Here is a 20272-nt window from a genome sequence, read left to right as displayed (position 1 = left end):
AGATCATATGTGATTGTAGGTCTTCACTCTTTGAAATAGAAACATTGAAAACATTGTGCTTGGCTATGCTACCAAGACATTTAAGCAGCTTGAGCACTCAAAGACATCACTGTTTATCCAGCTGACGTCAATGTGAAACTAATCTGTCTTACAGCTCCCTTGAAAGGCCTGTACAGTATATATTATTGTAACATTGTAGCATTTCATCCTATTTGCAGAGTGTCCATTTAAAATATTTTCAATCCTCGACATTCAGGTTAGGATGGAGCGATTGTGCAGAATGTTTGCAAGAGTGCTTCGTCTTAATCAGATTCAAAATCAATCGGATGTGAGGTGAGCTAGTCATGCAGTGAATCAATCACTGTGTCATTTCCACATTGCCTAGCTTTAGAATTTCCGCCATCATCTTACTAGAGTTAAATGTTGATAACAAAGTGTATCCTCTTAAGAAGAAGGTCATCGAGGGTGCCACAATATAAAGGTCAGTCTACTGGCCACCAAATAGCTACAGAAAAGTGTGCAAAGGTAACCCAATGGTTCGGGATTAGGGGTGACTCCTACTTATTTTCTTAGTTTAAGGTTTTGTCAGAGATAAGCTACAAGCAAAATAGTTATCTTCTGGTAGATTTAAGAGATCCTCAAATTAGATGGTGGCTAGCTGGCTTTCATGGGTGCACTGAACCAATGGAGGGCTTAGGTATGGGCAGAAGGGTCGGGAGACACACCCCACGAGTGGTTGGATAGTTTGCCCACAGTGCCTTACTGCTTTTGTGTTTGCCATGTGTGAACAAAGGAAAAGATACAGATTTTTCAAGACTATTCTTTATTTCTAAAAAATCATCCACCCCCTCACACAATGGGAGTTTCATAAGATTAAATGGCAACTCTATTGTAGCTGTGGCTCTTGTGGCAGGTAGAGAACACAGGGCATCGGTTCAGCTTCTTACATTCAATACATGGGTGGCTTGTCCTCCCCTTTGGGGTTTGTGATCTTTTCCTTGTTCTTAATGATGATGTCATAAAGTTCAGCCTGCGGGGGTGAAAAACAAACCAAGATTAAATGGATGTCCTCTTATCTGTGCCCCAGCCACCCAATAGATGAGACTCACAGGGAAGGGCAATGTAAAGAACATAGGAAAGACAGGTACGGAGGAGAATCCCAGTATGTTTAGAGCAGCCCCTTCAAAAAGATGAGGTGTGGGCTGATGTGCTAGGTGGTAAGGGACAATGTGGACTTGGTCGACATCACATACAGTCAGAAGGTCATATGATTGCATTGGCAAGAGGAGTAGGATGGAGGGCTTGTGATGGAACTGCAGTAGTACATATCAAGCAGATAGAAGCCATGTGACAATACATGCAAAACAATGAGACCACGCCATATGCACCTAGTAAGCAACACTATAATGCCATGTGCAAGCTAAGTAGGCAGAGTTTATGTAACACAACATTAAAGGCTTTGTGAGGGTCACATCTGAGGACAAGAGATGCCCTGTGAAATTATACACAAGAAGGAGACCTGGTGACATCTGGTGCAAAAACAAGTGACTGTATAAAATTGTGTGTTCAGCGATAAAAGATACAAAGGAAAAGGGTGGCCAGACGAAATTCAGTTCAGATGGAATGGAAAGAGCCACAGTGACATAACTGCTATCTCCAGACAACTTACATAGAAGCCAGATATATCCATCAGGATGCTGCGAATCTCTGCGTAAACGGCCTCATCCTTCTCATGCACGAGTGTGCGGTAATCCATCTGTGGCGAGAAGAGCAAGAATGGGACATGGAAATCAGAGTGGCACAAGAATGAGGTGTGTCATTGAGGAACAAGAATGAAATGTAGGTGTTACAGAGATTATATGGGAGTCACTTGGGGTGAGAGAAGAGTGAGACTTCGAGGTCAGCAGAATAAGAGCGAGATTTAAGGTTGCACAGATACAAGAGGAAAGTTGGCTGAGCACAAGAGGAGGGATATTTCGAAATCATCGACAAATATGAGTGGGTCTTGGTGTCAGAAGTGCAAGAGAGCAATCTGGGGATTAAGAGCAGTTAGAGCGAGACATGGGGGCCAGGAGGAAGGAATAGGGACATTTTGGGAAGAGGAGGGAAAATACTATGGAACAGAAAGAAAAGGGAAAACATGGAATGTATACCGAGGCAAAAAGAAATTGTCGTCAGAGAAAATTGGGAGGGAGATTGTGGGTCAGAGCAAAGGGAAGAGTGAGTCTAATCGGAATGAGCCACCACCCCTATCACAAAGTCAACAAGAAACAAGTCAAACCTGTGGGTAAGACAGGAGCATGAGAGACATTTGGTGGTCATGTTAATAAAAAGGGAGAGGTGGGGCAAGCAACGAGTAAAGGAGGTAATCTAGCACCAAAAAATGATCAGGAGTGAAAATGGGGGTGGTGGTAGCTGCCAGGGAGGAGCAGGTGACTAATATCTGTACTAAAAGAGTTGACCCAGTGTATCTGGGGCCATCAAAGGGAGCAGAAGTGTCTGGGATGAGAGTACGGGATATGGTGTGTCTGGTCTCAACTCACCACATGAGTTTCCTTCGATGCCTTCGCTACTGCATCACCACGCTCCAAGAAATACCTGGAAGAAGACAAGTTTGAGAAAAGGATGCCCAAGTCTCTCCAACTGCCACAGTCACACTGTCCTCCTTCCTTTCTCCCTATATATATATTCATACTCTGCCCATATCCAGGTTTCCTCTCCTCTCCCTTATCTTTACCCTTATTGTTCCACCCTTCACCACTATGTCCTCCCAGTATTCCTCCCTTCCCCTCCTTCACCTCTTGGAGAAGTGGAACTAGGTAGTGGATCGCTTTTTTATTGCATGAAGCTACAAAGCACCAGTGCGCACCCTCCCCTCACCCCAAATAGTTTGCCAGCATTAGCTGCCAATTGCACAACCAACCACTCTCGGCATTGCACGTGTTGCCCATTCCAAACATGTTTCCTCCCGACCATGCCCCACATTAGAAGAGCGGTGAATTATATAAGTGCACACAATACCAACCCCCTTCATTACACACGCACACACAATTTCTCTCAACATAACTTCTATAGTACAAAAATCACTTAGACATTTCCCAAATAAACAGTTCTAGTTGTCTATAGGACCCCACTCTTTGTGCTTTGTTTTTTATCATGTCCTGAATTTATTTTTAGCTTGTTTATTTAAAATCGGTTGTTTAAATGTAAATATCACATAGGTACAGAGAACACGAATTGCTGGTACATCACAGCTAAGTACGACAGAGTAAGCATTGTCCGTTTCCTCTACCCCCTCCTCCCACCTCTTCCCCTCCCCAGCTCATGCCTCTCTTTGGTCAAGTGGGGCAAGATCGCCCGAGGTCCGTTCGGAGTCAGGTTGTAGGGCCAATTGGGCTGTTCGGGATTTGTGAGTCTGCCCTGGGAAGTTTCAATCATAGTCTGTGAGTGGGGCCCAAATATCCGTGAACCGGTGTAGGAGGCCTGCTCTAGCTGCCGTGACCTTTTCAGCCACCAAGATACCCCAAAGTTTGGTCCACCAAAGGATCATCGAGGGGCTTTCGGTTGTTTTCCAGGAGCGGGCAATAGTGATTCTCCCCGCTAGTAGCAGTTGCGTAGAAGGTTTGCAGTTCTACCCGTCCTTGGGTAGGCCCCCAGGGCAGTGGCGCCTAATAAGATGACTTCCGGTTCTTTGGGAAGTGTCACTTGAGTAATGCTTTTTATAGTAGCGATACATTGGTCCCAGAATGTTTGCACAGTGGGACTGGTCCACCACAGATGCAGATATGAGCCGAGCTGTCCACATTTGCACCAGCATAAGGTGTCAAGGGACTGGTTGAAGTGATGAAGGCGAGTTGGGGGATAGTACCAGCATAAAAGCAGTTTATTGGCACACTCTATTGGTGGTGCAGAAGGAGGAGAAATGGGTTCTAGTCTAAACATCCACCCATGTCTGGTCTACGTAGGATGATCCAGATCAGTCTCCCATTGAGCCATGTATGGGGGTCTAGTGGAGAGAGAGTCTTCTTGCAATAGCTTTTTAAGACTGGAGGTCTTTCCCCGTAGCGGCAGCTCTCAGAGGGTAAGTTCGAGGGGGCTAAGATAATTGAAAGGTCGATTTGCAGAGTTCAAAAGTGCGGGGCTGGCCATTTTCAAATAGTTGCCCTAGGGTCTCCAGCCCACCCCGCAACCCAGTTTTTAAAATTAGAAGGGAGCGATCCCGGAGAGAAGGCCGGGTTATGAACAATCGGGGAGAGAGGACCCTTATATTTCAACGCTCAGTCCGATATACGAAGGATGTTTTTGGTGGATGCTAATATCCCTGCGGAGGATTTCCGTAGCAGGGGTGCGATGTGTGGAGATTGCGGAGGGGAAGTGGGAGACGGGACTGCTCCAGCTCCACCCATTTTGGGGGCCCTGTGTTCGTGCCCCAAACCTGGACACATGCCAATTGCAATGCCACTTACTAACGTAGATTGGGGACCCCTAAGCCTCCCAAGTGGGAACCGCTCATCATTTTTTTCCGAGATATTCTCGCCTTCTTATCCTTCCATATAAAGCAAAGCATTTTCCTCTGCATGAGCAGAAGCGGGGGCAGTGGGATCGTAGTGGGCAGGGAGGAACAGGCATAAAGGAAATGTGGAAGGAGATTCATTTTGCAGGCAGTAATACGCCCAATGAGAGATCTCTCCTGTGAGGTCGAACGCTCCAAGTCCCTCTCCACTTCTTTAAACATTGGCGGAGGTGGAGGATGGGGGGGGGATTCAGTATATAAACGTCTTTATTACGGGCCGGGATCTGGACTCCCAAGTAGGGTATGGATTTCCCACTCCATTGAATCGTGCATAAGGGTTTGAGGCTCTCCCATTCCCTCTGCTCTAGACCCACCCCCAGGGCTGCCGATTTCCCGAAGTTGATGGTGAATCCAGAGACCCTGCCATACCTGTGGAGCTCTTGCAAGGAGGATAATCCGAGATGGACGGATATCTGTAATAGATAGCAACACGTCATCAGCATAAAGCAAGATTTTATGTTGGGAGGCGCCAACTGGTAGCCCTCTGAGGTTTGGATCCATGCGAATCCGCTGAGCGAGGGGCTCCATCACCGAGGCAAACAGAAGGCGGGGATAGGGGACATCCTTGCCTAGTCCCACAGGTTAGGGGAATGGGGTCCGATAGATTTTGGTTAACCCGGAGCAGAGTTTTTAGGGAGCGATAGTTTGCCAGCACCATGTTACGGAAGTTCAGGGCGAAGGGAAAAGCTTCTAGGGTGAGCCGTAGGAACGTCCAATCAACTTTATAAAAGGCCTTAGAGGCATCGAAGGCCAACAGGGCCAATTGTGTGAATCTAGGGCTGCTATGTCGACTAGGTTCAGGGTTTTCCAAATGTTATCCTTGGTGGACCCGTTCAATATAAACCCCGTTTGATCATCCGAGTCGACCAAGCGGGGCAGAATGTCAGCCAGGCGGTTTGCCAGAATTTTCGAATAGATGTTAGCGTCAATGTTTAGTGAAGCTATGGGTCCGTATAAGCTTTTTTCTCTGGGGTCTTTATCAGGTTTGAGCAGGAGAACAGTTATAGATTCTTGCATAGATGGGGTAATGGAGCCTGAGGCGGCAAAAGAGTTGAAGAGGGCCGTCAGTGGGGCTACCAGTTGTGGATGAAATACTTTATAAAACCTTGTTGTGAACCCATCTGGGCCCGGGGCTCTAGGGACTTGATGGCAGCCTTCATCTCCTCACCTGTGATTGAGGCGTCTAGTCCCTCTCTATCTGGTTCTTCAAGTTGTGGTAGGGTGGCACCCTGCAGATAGTTAATCTGTTCCGCTTTGTCCTGGGGGGATGCGAACAGTTGTAGCTTCTCCCGGTCCGCGTAATGGACTATGGTGTTGCTTCTTTTCGTCTTGGCCAATTTCTCTAACAAAAATCGGTTTGCTTTGTTAGTCTTAGCATAGTAGCCTTGTTTGGATTTGGCCCACAGGTAGGCTGTTTCCCCTGCATAGTGGGCCTCCAGCTCCTCCCAGGCTGTCTGTAGGGCCCGATGGATCTTTGGGGTCCAAACTTTTTTATGGTGGGCCTGAGCTTTTTGGATTCCTTCTTCTAAGTCTGTGCGGATCCGTTCTTTGCGTTTTCAGTATGCTGCCTCTTGAGCAATCAGTTCTCCTCACACTACTGCTTTCATGGCATCCCAGGGAGTAGCTGGGGATGCGTCTTCTACCGGGTTTTCCCGTAAGAAGTTCTGGTTCACCGTAGCAATCGCATCCCTGGTTCCAGCAGCGTCGAGGAGGTGGTTACGGGTCGTGTGCTTGGATGGTTAGTGTAATCGGGGAGTGATCAGAGTACTTTCGTCCATATGGTTACGTCGTCCACAAAGGCGAAGATTTGTAGGAAGGTCAGCAGTATGTGTTAGGGAGAATTCTCTGTTAAGGCTAATTTCCCAAACCTAGTGAGTCCTCCAGCAGCTTTGCTGGATTTTTGGGGTTTATTTTTTTCTCCTGCTAAGAGTGAGACTCTTTTTCTCCCACTCTTAGACATGATTTGAGATATCCTTTGACTTAGTAATGTGTTTTATGGGCTATGGGTCTTTTACTCCATAGGGTTTCATGTGGTTTTTGGTAAGTGTGTTACACAGCACCCTCAGTGCAGTAACACAGGGGTGTCATAGTGACCCCCCAACATAGACTCCATACCCTGGGACTGACTACTGTCTCCCAGGGCATGTAAAGTCACCATTGACTTTACTAGTCTTAAATTGGGAACAGAACCAGTACAAACCATCATACTGTGGAAGTACTGGTAGGGGTAATTAGATTGCTCCTGGGTCTGTTTTTCGAGGGGGCACTGTGCAGTCCCCCCTCATCGAGTTTCTGGCTGGTGGCAGTGGTTACCACGCAAAATATTCCACCGGAATATTTCCTATGGGATTTTCCCATTCATTTTAAACGCACCACTTTTTGGTGCAATGTTAAAGATACTGCCGGGTTATTTATTTAATATTTATTACCCGGCTGGGTCTTTTTGCCAGGACTCAGTTTTAAAATGGCGTTTGTGTTCGCCTCTGTAACTCCAACCCAAGTCGAGCATTTGTTCCACTTTTTGGCGGGCTTCTCCACAGAAGCCTCCAAAAGTGGTGCCACTCTGTCTGGGTCTACAGGATGTGTGGGAGGGGGTTTAGGCACCCTGGACTGAGTTGCCTCGGCAACTCAAGTCGGACTCTTGTGTGATTGGCCCAGTGGTGAGCCGCCCGGCTCACCACTTCGCATGTTTGAGTGACAGCTAGGACTGATGAATGGGGGTTTTCTGCATAAAAGCAGGGCTTTGGGGACTGGAACTTCAGAAGTCGCCACAGGACCAAAGAATCCGAAGAGGGAGAAGCTGAGCCGACCTATTACGACGACACCGGTGGAGCCCTGCCGAAACGTCTCACCACTTCCTGACGACAGAGGAGATCTCCATCCCGGAGAGTCTTCTTCCTTTGACTGGTGGGGATAACCAGTTTGCCCGCCTTTTTGCCTTCCCGGATCATCTCGTGGCCGCCTTGCCTGTGCCAAGCACCCCGGCAACCGGAATACCACGGTTTACCACTACTGCGAATAAAAGTGTAGTACTTTTTAACCGGAGAACTCTGCGGGTGGTTTCTTCCCTGGCAGTGCAACGACCTTCAGCTTTCCTACACGTCGAGATCTTTTCTTCCTCTGGACGACGCCGCGACTTACACCCGCTGCCAGGAACAACTGCCCCTGCTGGAGGATCCTCTCCACTTTCAAGGTACTGTGTCCACCTGGCCTCCCTCGCAACGGTCTGTGTGGGGGTGTCTCTTAAATCCTCAACGTACCACTTGGGTTGGCCCTAGGCTGGCTAACTAAACTTTTCTGAACTGAACTAATTCCTTTTTGAACTCTTTTCAAGACTCTTCAACTGTGTGATCTTGGGCGCATTTGTGCTCTGCACTTCCTAAGAGTGGGCCTGGCCTATGAACCTTTGCTCACAAGTAGACTGACTTTCCTGCCTTGCTGGGATACTTCTAAAAATATTAGTGTTGTGTGCTTTCTAATTTCTGCCTTTTTCCCTCCCTTTTTATAACTTATTGGAGTGCCATCTCCAGTTAAGCGCTCACCTCTGTCTGGAAATAAGTGGTGTTAACTAAGACTTGTCTAATAAGGAATAAGGGATGTATATATACTAATAGTGACTGTTTGAACTTGCTTGCCATATTAGTGATAGTGTATTTTATAAAGTGTGTTTTTAATTAAATAATTATATACTTTGATACCAAAGCTTTGGTCAGTGTTTGCTTGGGCTACTGTATTTTGGTACCTATCTTGTATACTCTACATACTGTCTAACTCTTCTTGAGAGAAGTCTGGTTGCTCAGCCACAGCTACCAGGTAAATCTGGGCGGTACAGACTGCTACCAATTGAGTTTACTGCCAACACCTGTAGTCTTAAGCCTTTTGCAGTGGTCCCTAAGGGAAATGCACAGGTTTCTGCCTAACAGTAGGTCTATCTCGGAGGACGTTCTGTGAACATGGGAGAAGGAGAAATATTTTTTGCCTGGGTGTAGCACCCTCCAAGAGTCCACAACCCCCAGTGTACGGAACAGTTGAAGGAGCCCTGTGGTGATCTTCAAGTCTCTGGGGGCCAGAGGATGCGATTTATCCCATTGGGGGTCCGGGACCCCATTAAAGTCTCCACCTTTGATTATTTGGCCTTCTACAAAAGGGGAGGAGTTTTCCTCCCAGAGTTGTGTAGAATGCTTCCTCCCCTTCTTTGGGGGCATAGACCGAGATGAGAGAGTAGAGCTGTCCGTATATAAAGACTGACTGCCGTGTATCGGCCCTCTGGGCAAAGTAGTGTTTGTAGTGCCCTGTAATGAAGTCCTAGAGTATGGCAGTTCCTCCTTTCTTCGTCCCTTTAGATGCTAAGTATTGTAGAGGGAACTGCCTACTCTAAAGACGCGTGTTGTCCGACGGCAGCATATGCGTTTCCTGTAAGAAGATCACAGAGTCTTCCATATCTTGAAGCCGTCTTAAAGTTGATTTCCATTTTGGGTGGGGGGGGGGGGGGGAGAGAGTTCAGGCCCTTTAAGTTTAGCGAAATAAGTTCAATTTCTGGTGTGGTGGGGGGGTTCTACCAAGGTGCTCCTATTCTGCGGGTGGGGGGGCGAGGGTCGGATGCAACTCAGTCACCATCTAGGTCCTCTGCGTTCGTGGTACCCCAGTGCAACCGAAGTTTTAACTGAAGCTTCCAACGTGAAGCCATAACAACAAAGTTGTAGGACGCTGACCACTCAAAGGCAGCACTGTCCTTGGTCAACTGAAACAAAACTGGCCGATTCACTCCAAGGGTTTTCAGGTGACATCCACTTGGAGTCAGGCATGGGGCACATGAAGCTCGCTGTAGCTGTGGCGATGCATGATAATCCTTCTCATTTTTGCATCCGCAGGACCAGCTGTCCGAGCCCGCAAAAATGGAGAGATGCTGGCAGTCGAAGTGATGTAAGGTCCTCGCTTCCAGCTCGCTACGCTATGGGCCCCGGTCACCTCATTTTCCGACCTTTCTGGACCTTCGACCAGGTTGTCTGCCTTGGTTTAGGGGGGAGATCATCAGTGTCACCTTCAAGGGAGCTGGGGGGGGACGGGGGGGGGGGTGCCGTCCTTGCTTGCCGGCGAGTTGGGGTGCAGGATAAAGAAATAGGGTTAGGAGCTTCAGGGCCCTCCGCTTCTGCAAAGTTACCACCGCCAGGTCTTGAAAAATAGGGTTAGGAGCTTCAGGGCCCTCCGCTTCTGCAACATTACCACTGCCAGGTCTTGAAAAATTTGGATGGGGGACCCTTGTAAGGATAGCTCATCTCATCTCAGGAGTGATCAATTGCCATGATCGCCTCTTTGGTTGTGTAGAAATGAACCTTGCTTCTCTCATCTGGGAGAAGTGTGGGGGGCGGCGGGAGTTTGCTTCTACTCCTGGTCAAGGGCATAGTCAGTGGGGCAGTCTAGCAAATGTAGAGACTTCTCCATGTGTGGCAGAAGGGACTGGAATAAGTTATCTACATACTATGCAAAATTCCAGTCAGAGATTGATGAGGGGGACCCCCCCTTATGTGCAGGTTGTTCCGTCTGGCCCCGTTTTCCAGGATCTCATTCTTGTCGCTTAGGGCCTGGATTCTGCGATGCACTTCCAGAAGCGTCACTGAGTGTTCCTGGGCCAAGCCCTCCATTTCTCCTACCCTCTGTTTCACCTCCAAGACCCTCTGTTCCGTCTGTTCAAGTTTAATAGGGAGCTCCGACATGCAGGAACGGAATTCTGATTTAATGTCGAGCATGAAGGCTTGAATGTCTCCTTTGGTCGCCAGTTGACCAGCAACTTCCGGTGTAGGTTTAGGTGGAGATTTAGATGTTTCCGACTTCTCCCCCTTCTGTGCTGGAAGTAGCATGGTAGCAATGTCAGCTCTTTGGGGAGTTTTCAGGTGTTTCACCATTTTGTGAGGTCGTGGAATACTTTGGTGTGCCCTCTCTGGGATGGGATGGAAGAAGGCCGTCTGGGATCTCTGCAGGATAGGGGTGTCTGTTTCCTGGAGGTGCAGCAAGGGCAGAGCAGGTGATGGCGTGGGCTCACACCTAAAACCCCCCCCTCCACAAGGGGCTTCATATTCCAGTGCAGTGATGGTGCCCCCTAACATGGGTGGGGGAGGAAGACAGGTTCCCCTCTTTCGGTGCCGCACTGTGTAGTGTCCCACTGTGCTTCTGAGGTCACTTCCTCTGTATATCGGTGGAGAGTGGGAAGGTAGGTGATGCTCCTGGGTTCCAGGCTTTTTCATTCGGTGACTGTCCTCCCAGTTGGGGGCCACAGCTGTGTCATGTGCTTATTATCCCGTTTGCCACCATACCATTAAGGTGTGACTGGGTCTTCCTTGTCAGCAGGGATGAGCAGTTTAATAAGGCGCCGGTTCTGGAAAGTGATTATAAGATGTCCCCACTACATGTTACGCCAGGAGGTCAGGTTCCGTACCTGTGTATGGTGCGGGGTCTCAGGGGGCATGCCTCTCGCTCCACTGTTGCTAGATGGAGATTCGGCAGAGTTCCGGCGGAATCCGTTGTTTCGTCGTGGAGTTTTTGTGGGTAATGGAGCTGGTCGTGTTCCCGCAGGCATCCGTTGTTCAATGAAGCGATGTTCCCGGCGGTGCTCAGATGATGTTAACATCAGCTCTTTCCAGGGGGTCTTTCCTCAACATCGCCCATCCCCCCTCCCCCCAAGTTGCACGGGACTGGGAGAGAACACCTCACGCATCTAAAACTGCAGATGTAACCGCTGCCATATTATACAGTCACTTTAGCAGTGGGTGATCAGTTGTGTGGGTCCGCTACCATGTTAGGATCTGAGACGTTGGCAGAGCTTCTTTCCCCTTGGCCATCTGAGTGCCCTCTGAGCTAATTAGTCGGGTCCGGAGAGAGTACATCTATTTTCTCCTTGCGTCGCGAGGTCCGCCCGCCATCTTGGCATATTCTGCAGCCAGACACTGCCGTCGCAGGCGGTGGAGTAGGGCCGCGATAAAAACTTTGGGAGCTCAAACTTCAGCCAACGATGAACTAGGGATTCCGGTCACTGGGGATGGTATCTTCTGCCGGCTTGGTAGACGGAAACTGCATCATTTTCAGTCGTGATCTCAGGCTTTATGCAGAGGCCATTGAAGGAGAAGCCTCATGCGTGGTGCTTCTGGCCACGCCCCCAACCTGACTTTTGTTGTAAGAGAAGTCAAGCCTTCAGCTTTACTTCCCCTGACTTTCTCATTATTATGGGCAAACTGACTAGTTCTTTCAGACTGTCAGGACTGAGAAACTTGGTTTCTCGTTTGAATTCCTGTATTTTTACGGATTGCACACAGTACCTTAAAGTGCAGTGCAAAGGAGATACTTTGCATCTCCCTAACTTTTTATATGTGCCCAAAGACAAGCCGGTGGCAGTAGTTACATGTGGCAGAAGTCTACTGCTGTGGTGGATGTGAAACTAGTAGTTGTCCCCGACTGGGCAACTACTGGCTGTTTCAATGGTGTAGATCCTTACCATTGGTGGACTGAACTTGCTTCCTGCATCGAATTTGGATAAGAAGAGGACTCCTGCAGCCATCCTTCAGATCTACATTGGAGCCAAACATCTGATAACGATGAGCAGCCCAATGACAACCAGAACAAGACTTCTGTAGAGAACCATCATCCCCCTCCAGTGGCCAGCGGGGTGAAGCCCTGCTCCTCTGCAAGTACCCAGCAGACACGTGTTGGTGCTTCGAACTTTGGACTAGTGGGACTAACTAGTCTTGACGCCTACTCGTGGGCGCATGTGTCCCTGGACTGCCTGATTGACCAGCTCCCTCATGGGCTACCTCGCCAGAGATGTCAGAGTCTGCTTTCAGAAGTCACCTTCTCCCGAAATGTCTGCTTCTTAGCATCAATGAAACCTGTCTAGGAGCTGCTTCTGGGACAGCGACTGGAAAGACGCCTGCAAACGGTTACCATTGCTGGAACTCCCTTCCTCCATCCCGTGATGTTTCCACAAGAGGTGTGCATTGCGAAAGTATGCATTCATCATCTGGGCTTGCATCTTTAAGTGCACCGGAAAGGAAGAAACTCTCGAACCTGCAACCCATGGATGCCTCTTACCCGAACAAAGGACGGAAGAGAACGTCCCCAGCCTCCCCTAAAAGATGCATTGTGTGACCTAGGAAAATCGGAGTCGCGGGGTGTGGGGGGTGGGGTTGATTGAGTCGGGTAAGTAAGCAATCTGGTTACTGTCTCCCCTGTCCTCCATAAGATAATATTGAGTGCAAAGCACCGTCTCCATACTCCCTCTTTACTTACCTTTGGTTGTCAAACCTGGGTCAAGCCTCCTACTCGTGTTAGCCTTGGGATTGGAAGAGAGGAATCTGCCGGTCTGGAAAATTCCTATTCTATGTTCAAAATCACCGCCACAGCCCATTGCATAACTTTAGAGAATACCTTCACTGGAGAAATCTGTGCCTTTTGGACATTTTGCCACACACATCTTAGGGCTGGTATTCTTAAGTAAAGGGAAGTGGCCTTGCGATTGGTTCTAATCATTTTATCTGCATCCGAGTACTTTACCTGTGTCAGCCATTTAGTTACATTGATGTATTTTAAGTGAACCTACTGGTGAAAGTATATATTTGGATATATGATTTTTGAGTGTGCAATAATACTATGTGCTAGTTTAAATTTCTTAGCATGTTCTGAAAGGCCTAACTATTTTTATATATACTGTCTAAGCTAAATTATTGTGAGTTATCCTGTGTGGCCTCGTTGGGGCCCTAGACCCCACTCACTCACTCACTCACTCACTCAAGACTAAACCTTGACTGCTCTTCCACGTACCTGGATTGGGTTTTGGCTAAACTCACAGAGCTCCCTGTTCACCATACCTAGGGTGGCTTCCTAAAATCTTTCCCCCAGGGTTGATTTTCGAAATCCATCTTCCATCCGATTACTATGGCCACACAGACTCCAAACTATCATCATTGCTGCTTACTGACCCTCCTCAATCTTTCTCCACATGCTCCATTGCTCAGATCCTGCTCAACACCAACATGCTATTTCCTCCAGTCACCTTCCTCAACCAAGACAACACAAAACCTTCACCACATTGGTCTTCTCCATATACCACTTCTACTTCAGCATACCTGGTTCTTTACTCACATATACAATGCTCCAAAACATGTACATAACTTTCTGCATATTTCTAGGGATTGTTAATCTGTACCAAATCTTCTACACAAATCTGCACTTCCCATAATGCAGCCTTACATTCATACATTTTGGGGTATATCAGGTTTGGCACAATCCTCATCTAAGTGTCCGACATTACCAGGGACCAGGATACATTGATATCTAACGGAACCATAAGTACCCAAATCAAGATACAGACCCCCACTAACCCAACCCTCAATCTTCTGCATACTTAACCCACACAACCATCTCTCCCCCAGCAATCCGCACGCACTTTACCACACTGCACCAACAACACAAACATCACCCACAGCACTCGAGGCCTCGTCCGATCCGATGCTAGCACCAAAGCCCAGCACTCGGGGTATACCGAGCTGAAGCTGCCAACAGCACACCACTTCTCCCACTGTCCTTCTCCCCTCCTCCCGACTAACCCTACCCGTCCTTCCTGTTTACAGATCCGCCAGAGCGCCTGGGGACCAATTCCGTTGGCGACGGTGCGCTATACAAGTACCTTTAACATAACATAACATTTAACAGCAGCAAAGTTTGAGAGAAGAATAGCCAGACTTGCGCAAATAGCACTTTATAAAGTAAGTTTCTTATGATGAAGCAGGATTTTAGTTTTGAATGTTATTTAGATTGTATGCCTCATCCTTTTGCACACTGTCTTTATATGAAGATGTGTTTAGGTATTGTACCACATGGTCTGGTCACCAAGAAAAGGGACAACTCTACCGATGATCGTTGCCCATATTGTCCCAACTTGAAAGAATCATTACAACAGTTTATTACACTGCAAATTATATAGGACTATAAGGAAAGGGAGTGGTCTCCTAAATTATGGCTTCTAGAAGTTTCATAATGTGGAACTTTTTTGTAGGTCCTCAAGATGTAATGGCCTGATTTTTGCAGTATGGGATTTCCTGCCGACATCGATGGACTACATATATCAAATCAACACTGCCAAGCTTATAAAGGAAAAGCAGAGAGACCAATGATTGATATTCTATAGGAATAAATCTGAAACGGCAGGACAATTAAAAAAACTGCTTGCTAGCCATTGGTTAGTGGATGGCGAGAAATTGGCTTAAGCTCATCGGTGAAAAAAAAAAAATGGGAGTTGTTGGTGGTGGGTACGGCTACTGCCCCCTTGTTTTGGGCCAAGAGTTTTGGCCTGAATGTCTTGGCCCTTTTCCCCAGCCGGCCTCTTCGGTGAAAGACCTAGCCGTTAAAATCTCAGCCTCTCTTTCTATGGCCGACCACGTCTCTTTTGTATGCCAAAAAGCTAATTTTAAGCTACGGACACTCCAAAAGTTCTACCTTGTATCCACACTAAGTTTCATGTACCTGTTGTCTCCTCCTTGGTCATTAACAATATTAACTATTGTAATGCCCTCTACTTGGCCCTTCCAAAACATCTCCTGCAGCGTCTCCAGCTGCTGCAAAATCCATCTCCCAGGGCTGTTCTTCGCCCCCCCCCACTCTCCCCAGGGTGTCCATATGACCATGTTGTTGCAACATCTCCATTGGTTCTCTGTTGAGCAACGTATTAGGTTTAAGGCACTGTGCATAGTACACAAGGCCTATGGATTAGGGGCCGAATTTCCTCACAATAAATATGGTTTGTATATACCTTCCAGGCCTCTTCGTTTACAAGATGGAGACTATACAGCCCTCGAAAGTCAGGCTAGCTTGCTTGGGTGGGCGTGCTTTCTCAGTGGCTGCTGCTAAAGCCTGGAACCAGCTTCCTTTCCTTCTGCATAGCACTGAATCCCACTCAGTGTTCCGTCGAGCACTTAAGACTTTCCTGTTCTATATTTTTTTTCCTGTGGATTGGATGGACCTCCCTTAGCCTAGCGCCAAGATGCCTTTGGGCTTATGCTGCGCTCTACAAGTTTTATGAAGATAAGAATATTGTGTTTTATGGTTTATTTTATTATTTAAATTTGCAAATATATTGTGTTGGTTTTACTGAATGTATGCTTATGTGACAAATAGTTGAATAAAAGCAATTATTCATGCACTTTTCTTTTACTTAAAGAACTGGATTAAAATTCTTGCATTTCATTTTTACAGTGCTATTTGGTTTAAGTTAAACCTGTCACTATTGTTCTCCAGCATGGGTTTGGCATGGATTCACATGCTCACGAATATGCCCCATCATCAGACTGGGAATCCTCGGTGAAAGAAAAAAACAGTTTAATCTTCACTTTAAAACTAGATTTCTCCTCTAAGCCGACCACTGTCCTCTGGGGCATACTGCCCCCATCCAATGACAGACCTCCTCCTAAGCCCCTCCCCTGGCAGCCATCTTCAGATATGGTAAGCAAGTAAAGTGGCAGTATGAGCAAGAAGAGCTACCACAGTGGCTGGAGGGAGGGTTTGCATGTGAATCCATGCCAGAGCATGCTGGAGAACAATAGTTACAGTTAAGTAACTTAGACCTTCTACAGCATCGGGTCTGGCATGGATTCACATGCTCATGAATAACGAATACATAGCAGTACAACATTACACAACCACAGGAGGTGGCAAGGCTGAACAGAAGCAATTAACTCTTAACTCTGGAACAGGCTCACCTCAAGCAGACAGGTTGCATAGCATTGCTTGGCCGATTCTGGACTCCGCCCTGGAATCCCTGTCGACGCAGTAGAACTTCGTGATGGTGTGCGTGGACCTCCACGTAACAGCCCTGCAGAAGTACAGCAGGGCACACCAGACAGGAACACCGTAATTGCAGTGATCGGTCTGGTGAAGTGGGCTTTCAGACGGTCGGGCAGCGGTCGGTTCGCCAACCGATGACAGTGTGTGATGCAGCCGGAGAGCCACCTTGAAATGGAAACCTTGGACAAGGCCTTCGCATTGTTCACAGGACCAAAGTACACAAACATTTGTGAAGTCTTCCGAAAACTCTTTGTGCGTGTCACGTAGAACTTCAGGGCACGAGCAACATCCAGCGAGTGCAAGGCCCTTTCCGCCGGGGATGAAGGTTTCGGGAAGAAAACAGGTAACACCAAAGGCTCGTTGAGGTGGAATTCCCATGGAACCTTCGCCATGAAAGATGCGTACGTAGTACAATCTTTGATTCGTGGAAAATCAAGTACGGTTGCTTGCAGGATAGGGCCTGGATCTCACCTACACGTCTGGCAGAGGTGATGGCCATAAGGAAAGCAGTTTTCTACATGAGAAACTTGAATGGGGCCTGATGCATAGGCTTGAAGGGGGCCCCCAGAGCATTGTCAGAACCACGTTGAGTTCTCACGCCGGGGCAGGAGACTTCACCGGCGGGAAAGATTGGAAAAAATACTTTGATAAACTCCTTGACGAGTCTGAGGGACCAGAACGCGGATCTTCCTGGGGAAAGGGTGTAGTGGGAGATACCCGCCAGATGCACCTTGATGGAGGCGTGCGCCAGACCAGCCTTTTCCAAGGATAGCAAGTATTGAAGAATCTGTGGAGCCAAGACCCTCTGAGTGGTCATCTTCTGCAACTTCCACCACGTAGCAAAAGCCTTACACTTATTGCTGTAGCACTTCAAGGTCGACGACGCCCTGGCCTTGGCGAGGACTTCCCTGCAGTCCGCTGCTAACACATAACCTCAAAACTCTAAGGCTGCAGATCAGCGATCCTGAGTCGTGGTGAAGGATTGCGGCTACCTCTCTGTTGAGAAGATCCGGAACCACTGGCAACTTGACTGGAGGTGCTGCTGACAGGCTGAGATGCTCCGGGTACCAAATCTACCGTGGCTACGCCGGGGCGATGAGTATCAACTCGCATTGGCACTGTCTGAGTGTGTTGACTCGCAGCAGGAGAGGGAACACGTCCCCCAAGCTCCTCGGTTGGTGGAATCTTCTGGCAAACCTCTGGCATTTGGAGTTCGCTGCTGTCGCTAACAGATCTATCTGGGGTCTGCCCCATTTGGTAAATAGCCGGTCCATCTGATCCTGACAAAGATCCCACTCGTGGCAGGACCGCAGTTCCCCGCTGAGGGAGTCTGCAATGGTGTTCTTGACTTCCATTAGGTGAAGGAACATCCCCTGTCCGACGGCCCAGTGCCACAATTCCTGGGCCTCCTTGGAGAGCGCTGGTATCGAGTGCCCTCCTGCTTCCTGATGTAGAACATGGTGGTGGTGTTGTCCGTGAAGATCCTCACTGCCTTGCCTTTCAGAGATGGTAGGAATGACTTGAAGGCCCAGAACACAGCCCATAGCTCCAGGAGGTTGATATGGAAGTTCTTCTCCATCGGCAGCCACAGGCCTCTGGCGTGCAGACGTCCACGGTGTGTGCTCCCAACCCCTCCAGGGAAGTATCCGTCGTCACCGTCTCCTATATGGGGGATGGCGGGGGGTTTAAAATCCTGTGCCTTGGCCGATGTGGAAGTGAACCCCCCCCACCACTCCATCACTGGTCGCAACTCCTCATTGAGTGGGAGCTTGTCTGTTAAACTACCAGACACCTGTATCCAACACGCATCCAGGAATTCTTGTAGGGATCGCATCTGCAATGGCAGACGAGGTAGATGCAGGACAACATCATGCCCAGTAACGACTTGTGGCCGTCTTCGCCGACGATAGCCGCTGCACCTTTCCTTGAATGGCTGCTAGCCTCTCTTCAGAGGGAGATGCCAGGCAAGACACTTGAGTCTGGCACCCAGGAACAGCACTTCCTGCAATGGCGTTAAGCATGACTTCAGATAGTTGACAGAGAATCCCAGGTCCGTCAATAGCCGGACGGTCGCATTCGTGTGCTCGTCGGCGCTCTCCAGGGAGCAGGCACAAATCAGCCAGTCGTCCAGGTACGTGCATACATGCATGCCCTGTAGACGTAGATGGGCCGCCACTGGTGCCAGGCACTTCGTGAATACTCTTGGAGCCGACTTCAAGCCAAATGGTAGGGCCTTGAACTGGTATTGCTGGCCCTGTACCACGAAACGGAGACATTTCCGATGTTTCTTGTGAATGGGGACGTGGAAATATGCATCTTCCAGGTCCAATGACGTCAAGAAGACTCCTTTTTCCCGTTGGCCGAGTATGTGCTGCAACGTGACCATCCAGCATTTCTGCGACTAAGCATTTGTTCGGACGTCGAAGGTCCAGGATGGGCCTCCAGTGCCATGCCTTCTTTCTGACTAGAAAGTATCTTGAATAAACTCCGGAGCCCCGGAGCCGTTGGGGAACTAGCTCCATCGCCCCTTTCGAAACATGGCTCGTACCTCTTCCAGAAGCTGAGAGATGTGCTCCTGCCAGGGAACCGGCAGCAATACGGAGACACCTGCGTTGGAACTCCAAGGTAGGCCCCTGGGCGAGAGCATCCAACACCCATCTGTCAGTGGTGATCTTTCTCCACTTTCTGACAAACCTTGTCAGCTGGCCTCCCACTGGGGTGCATGAGTGGGGGCCGGACGTCTTGGCCGGTGTGCTACCCTGCGGGCGACGCTGTCCTCCGCTACCGTAGGCCTGGGCGCGGCCTCTGTAGGCTTCTTGCATTGAGGATCAGGAAGGCTGCCTGTACGACATGGAGAACCCTTTAGAAGACCTGCTCGATTTTCCCCTTGAGGACTGAAAAATAAAGACAAAAAAGAAGAAAGTGCCGAGGGAGCAGGCCGTCTCCGTATCCGCTTTGATGGCCTGGAGGGACTCGCCTAGGGCCTTCCCAAAGAAATTTCCCCATCAAATGCCATCTCCAGCACCACCTTCGATTGGACCTCCTGACGCAAGTTGTGGCCTTCATCCATCCCTGCCGACGAAGGCAGACATTGTTCCCCATTTGCCAGAACCCTGTCAGCAACGTCCACTGCCACAGTGCTGGCGTGGTTTGATGCCACTTCTCCATGGAAGAGGGCGAGGGCCTCCATCTCATCATCGTCTGGGAGGAACTCCCTGTCGTACCTGTCTAGGATTGCCAGTGCGTTGGCCGCCTTGATTGTGTATGCCGCGGTGTAAATCACCTTCTTCCCGATAGGCGTCCATCTATTTCCTCTCACTGTCACGGATGGACCGAAGACGACGGGTTAGCCGACCATTTCCTCACAGCCGCTGACACAGCATCCGCCGATGGGGGTGACCTCAGGCATTTGGGTGCGGAGTCCGGCACCCAATAATTCTTTTCCAGCGTATACCGCTTGGCCGGAGCTGTGCAAGGGTTCTTCATGAGGGCTACACCCTCTTCCCAAATATCACCCAAATAGGGCACCGCCATTATAGTCTCCCACTTGTCCTCTGACATTTGATACAAGAAGCCCTCCTTCTTGGGTTTCCTCAGGCACCAGCTGGAATAGCTCGGAGGCTCTGGCGCTCATGGAGTGGAATGAACCCACCTCGTCCGGTGGGTAAACCCTGTGGGGCATTCAAATGTGGAGACTCACTGTTCGCTGCAATGATGTCTTCCTTGCCATCCGTCCTTGTTTCTGTCTCCGTTCCCATGTCTGGGTCTGCTGGGGGAGTTGGGTCCGGACACCCTGGAGGAGGTTGATATGGGGGCATCAGATGACGCTGCCTCTTTTTCAGCCGAGGCTGAACGGGGACCTGGGGGACCAGT

At 49.0% G+C, this 20272-nt stretch overlaps 1 protein-coding gene across 1 annotated transcript in view; it reads right to left on the bottom strand.

Annotated features, from left to right (window-relative positions):
• Nucleotides 1-806: 806 nt before the first annotated feature.
• Nucleotides 807-20272, bottom strand: part of PSME2 (proteasome activator subunit 2) — a 121294-nt gene continuing 101828 nt past the window's right edge. Inside the window, exons 9-11 of the mRNA XM_069634000.1 lie at nucleotides 2544-2598; nucleotides 1670-1756; nucleotides 807-1030 (exon numbers count right to left, since the gene is read on the bottom strand). Coding sequence (XP_069490101.1) covers nucleotides 950-1030; nucleotides 1670-1756; nucleotides 2544-2598 — 223 coding nt within the window. The 3' untranslated portion in view covers nucleotides 807-949. The remainder of the gene's footprint in view (nucleotides 1031-1669; nucleotides 1757-2543; nucleotides 2599-20272) is intronic.

The sequence above is a fragment of the Ambystoma mexicanum genome, chromosome 13, assembly GCF_040938575.1.
Source record: "Ambystoma mexicanum isolate Mex_15411 chromosome 13, UKY_AmexF1_1, whole genome shotgun sequence".
NCBI lineage: Eukaryota > Metazoa > Chordata > Amphibia > Caudata > Ambystomatidae > Ambystoma > Ambystoma mexicanum.
This window is presented reverse-complemented; position numbering and strand designations above follow the sequence as displayed.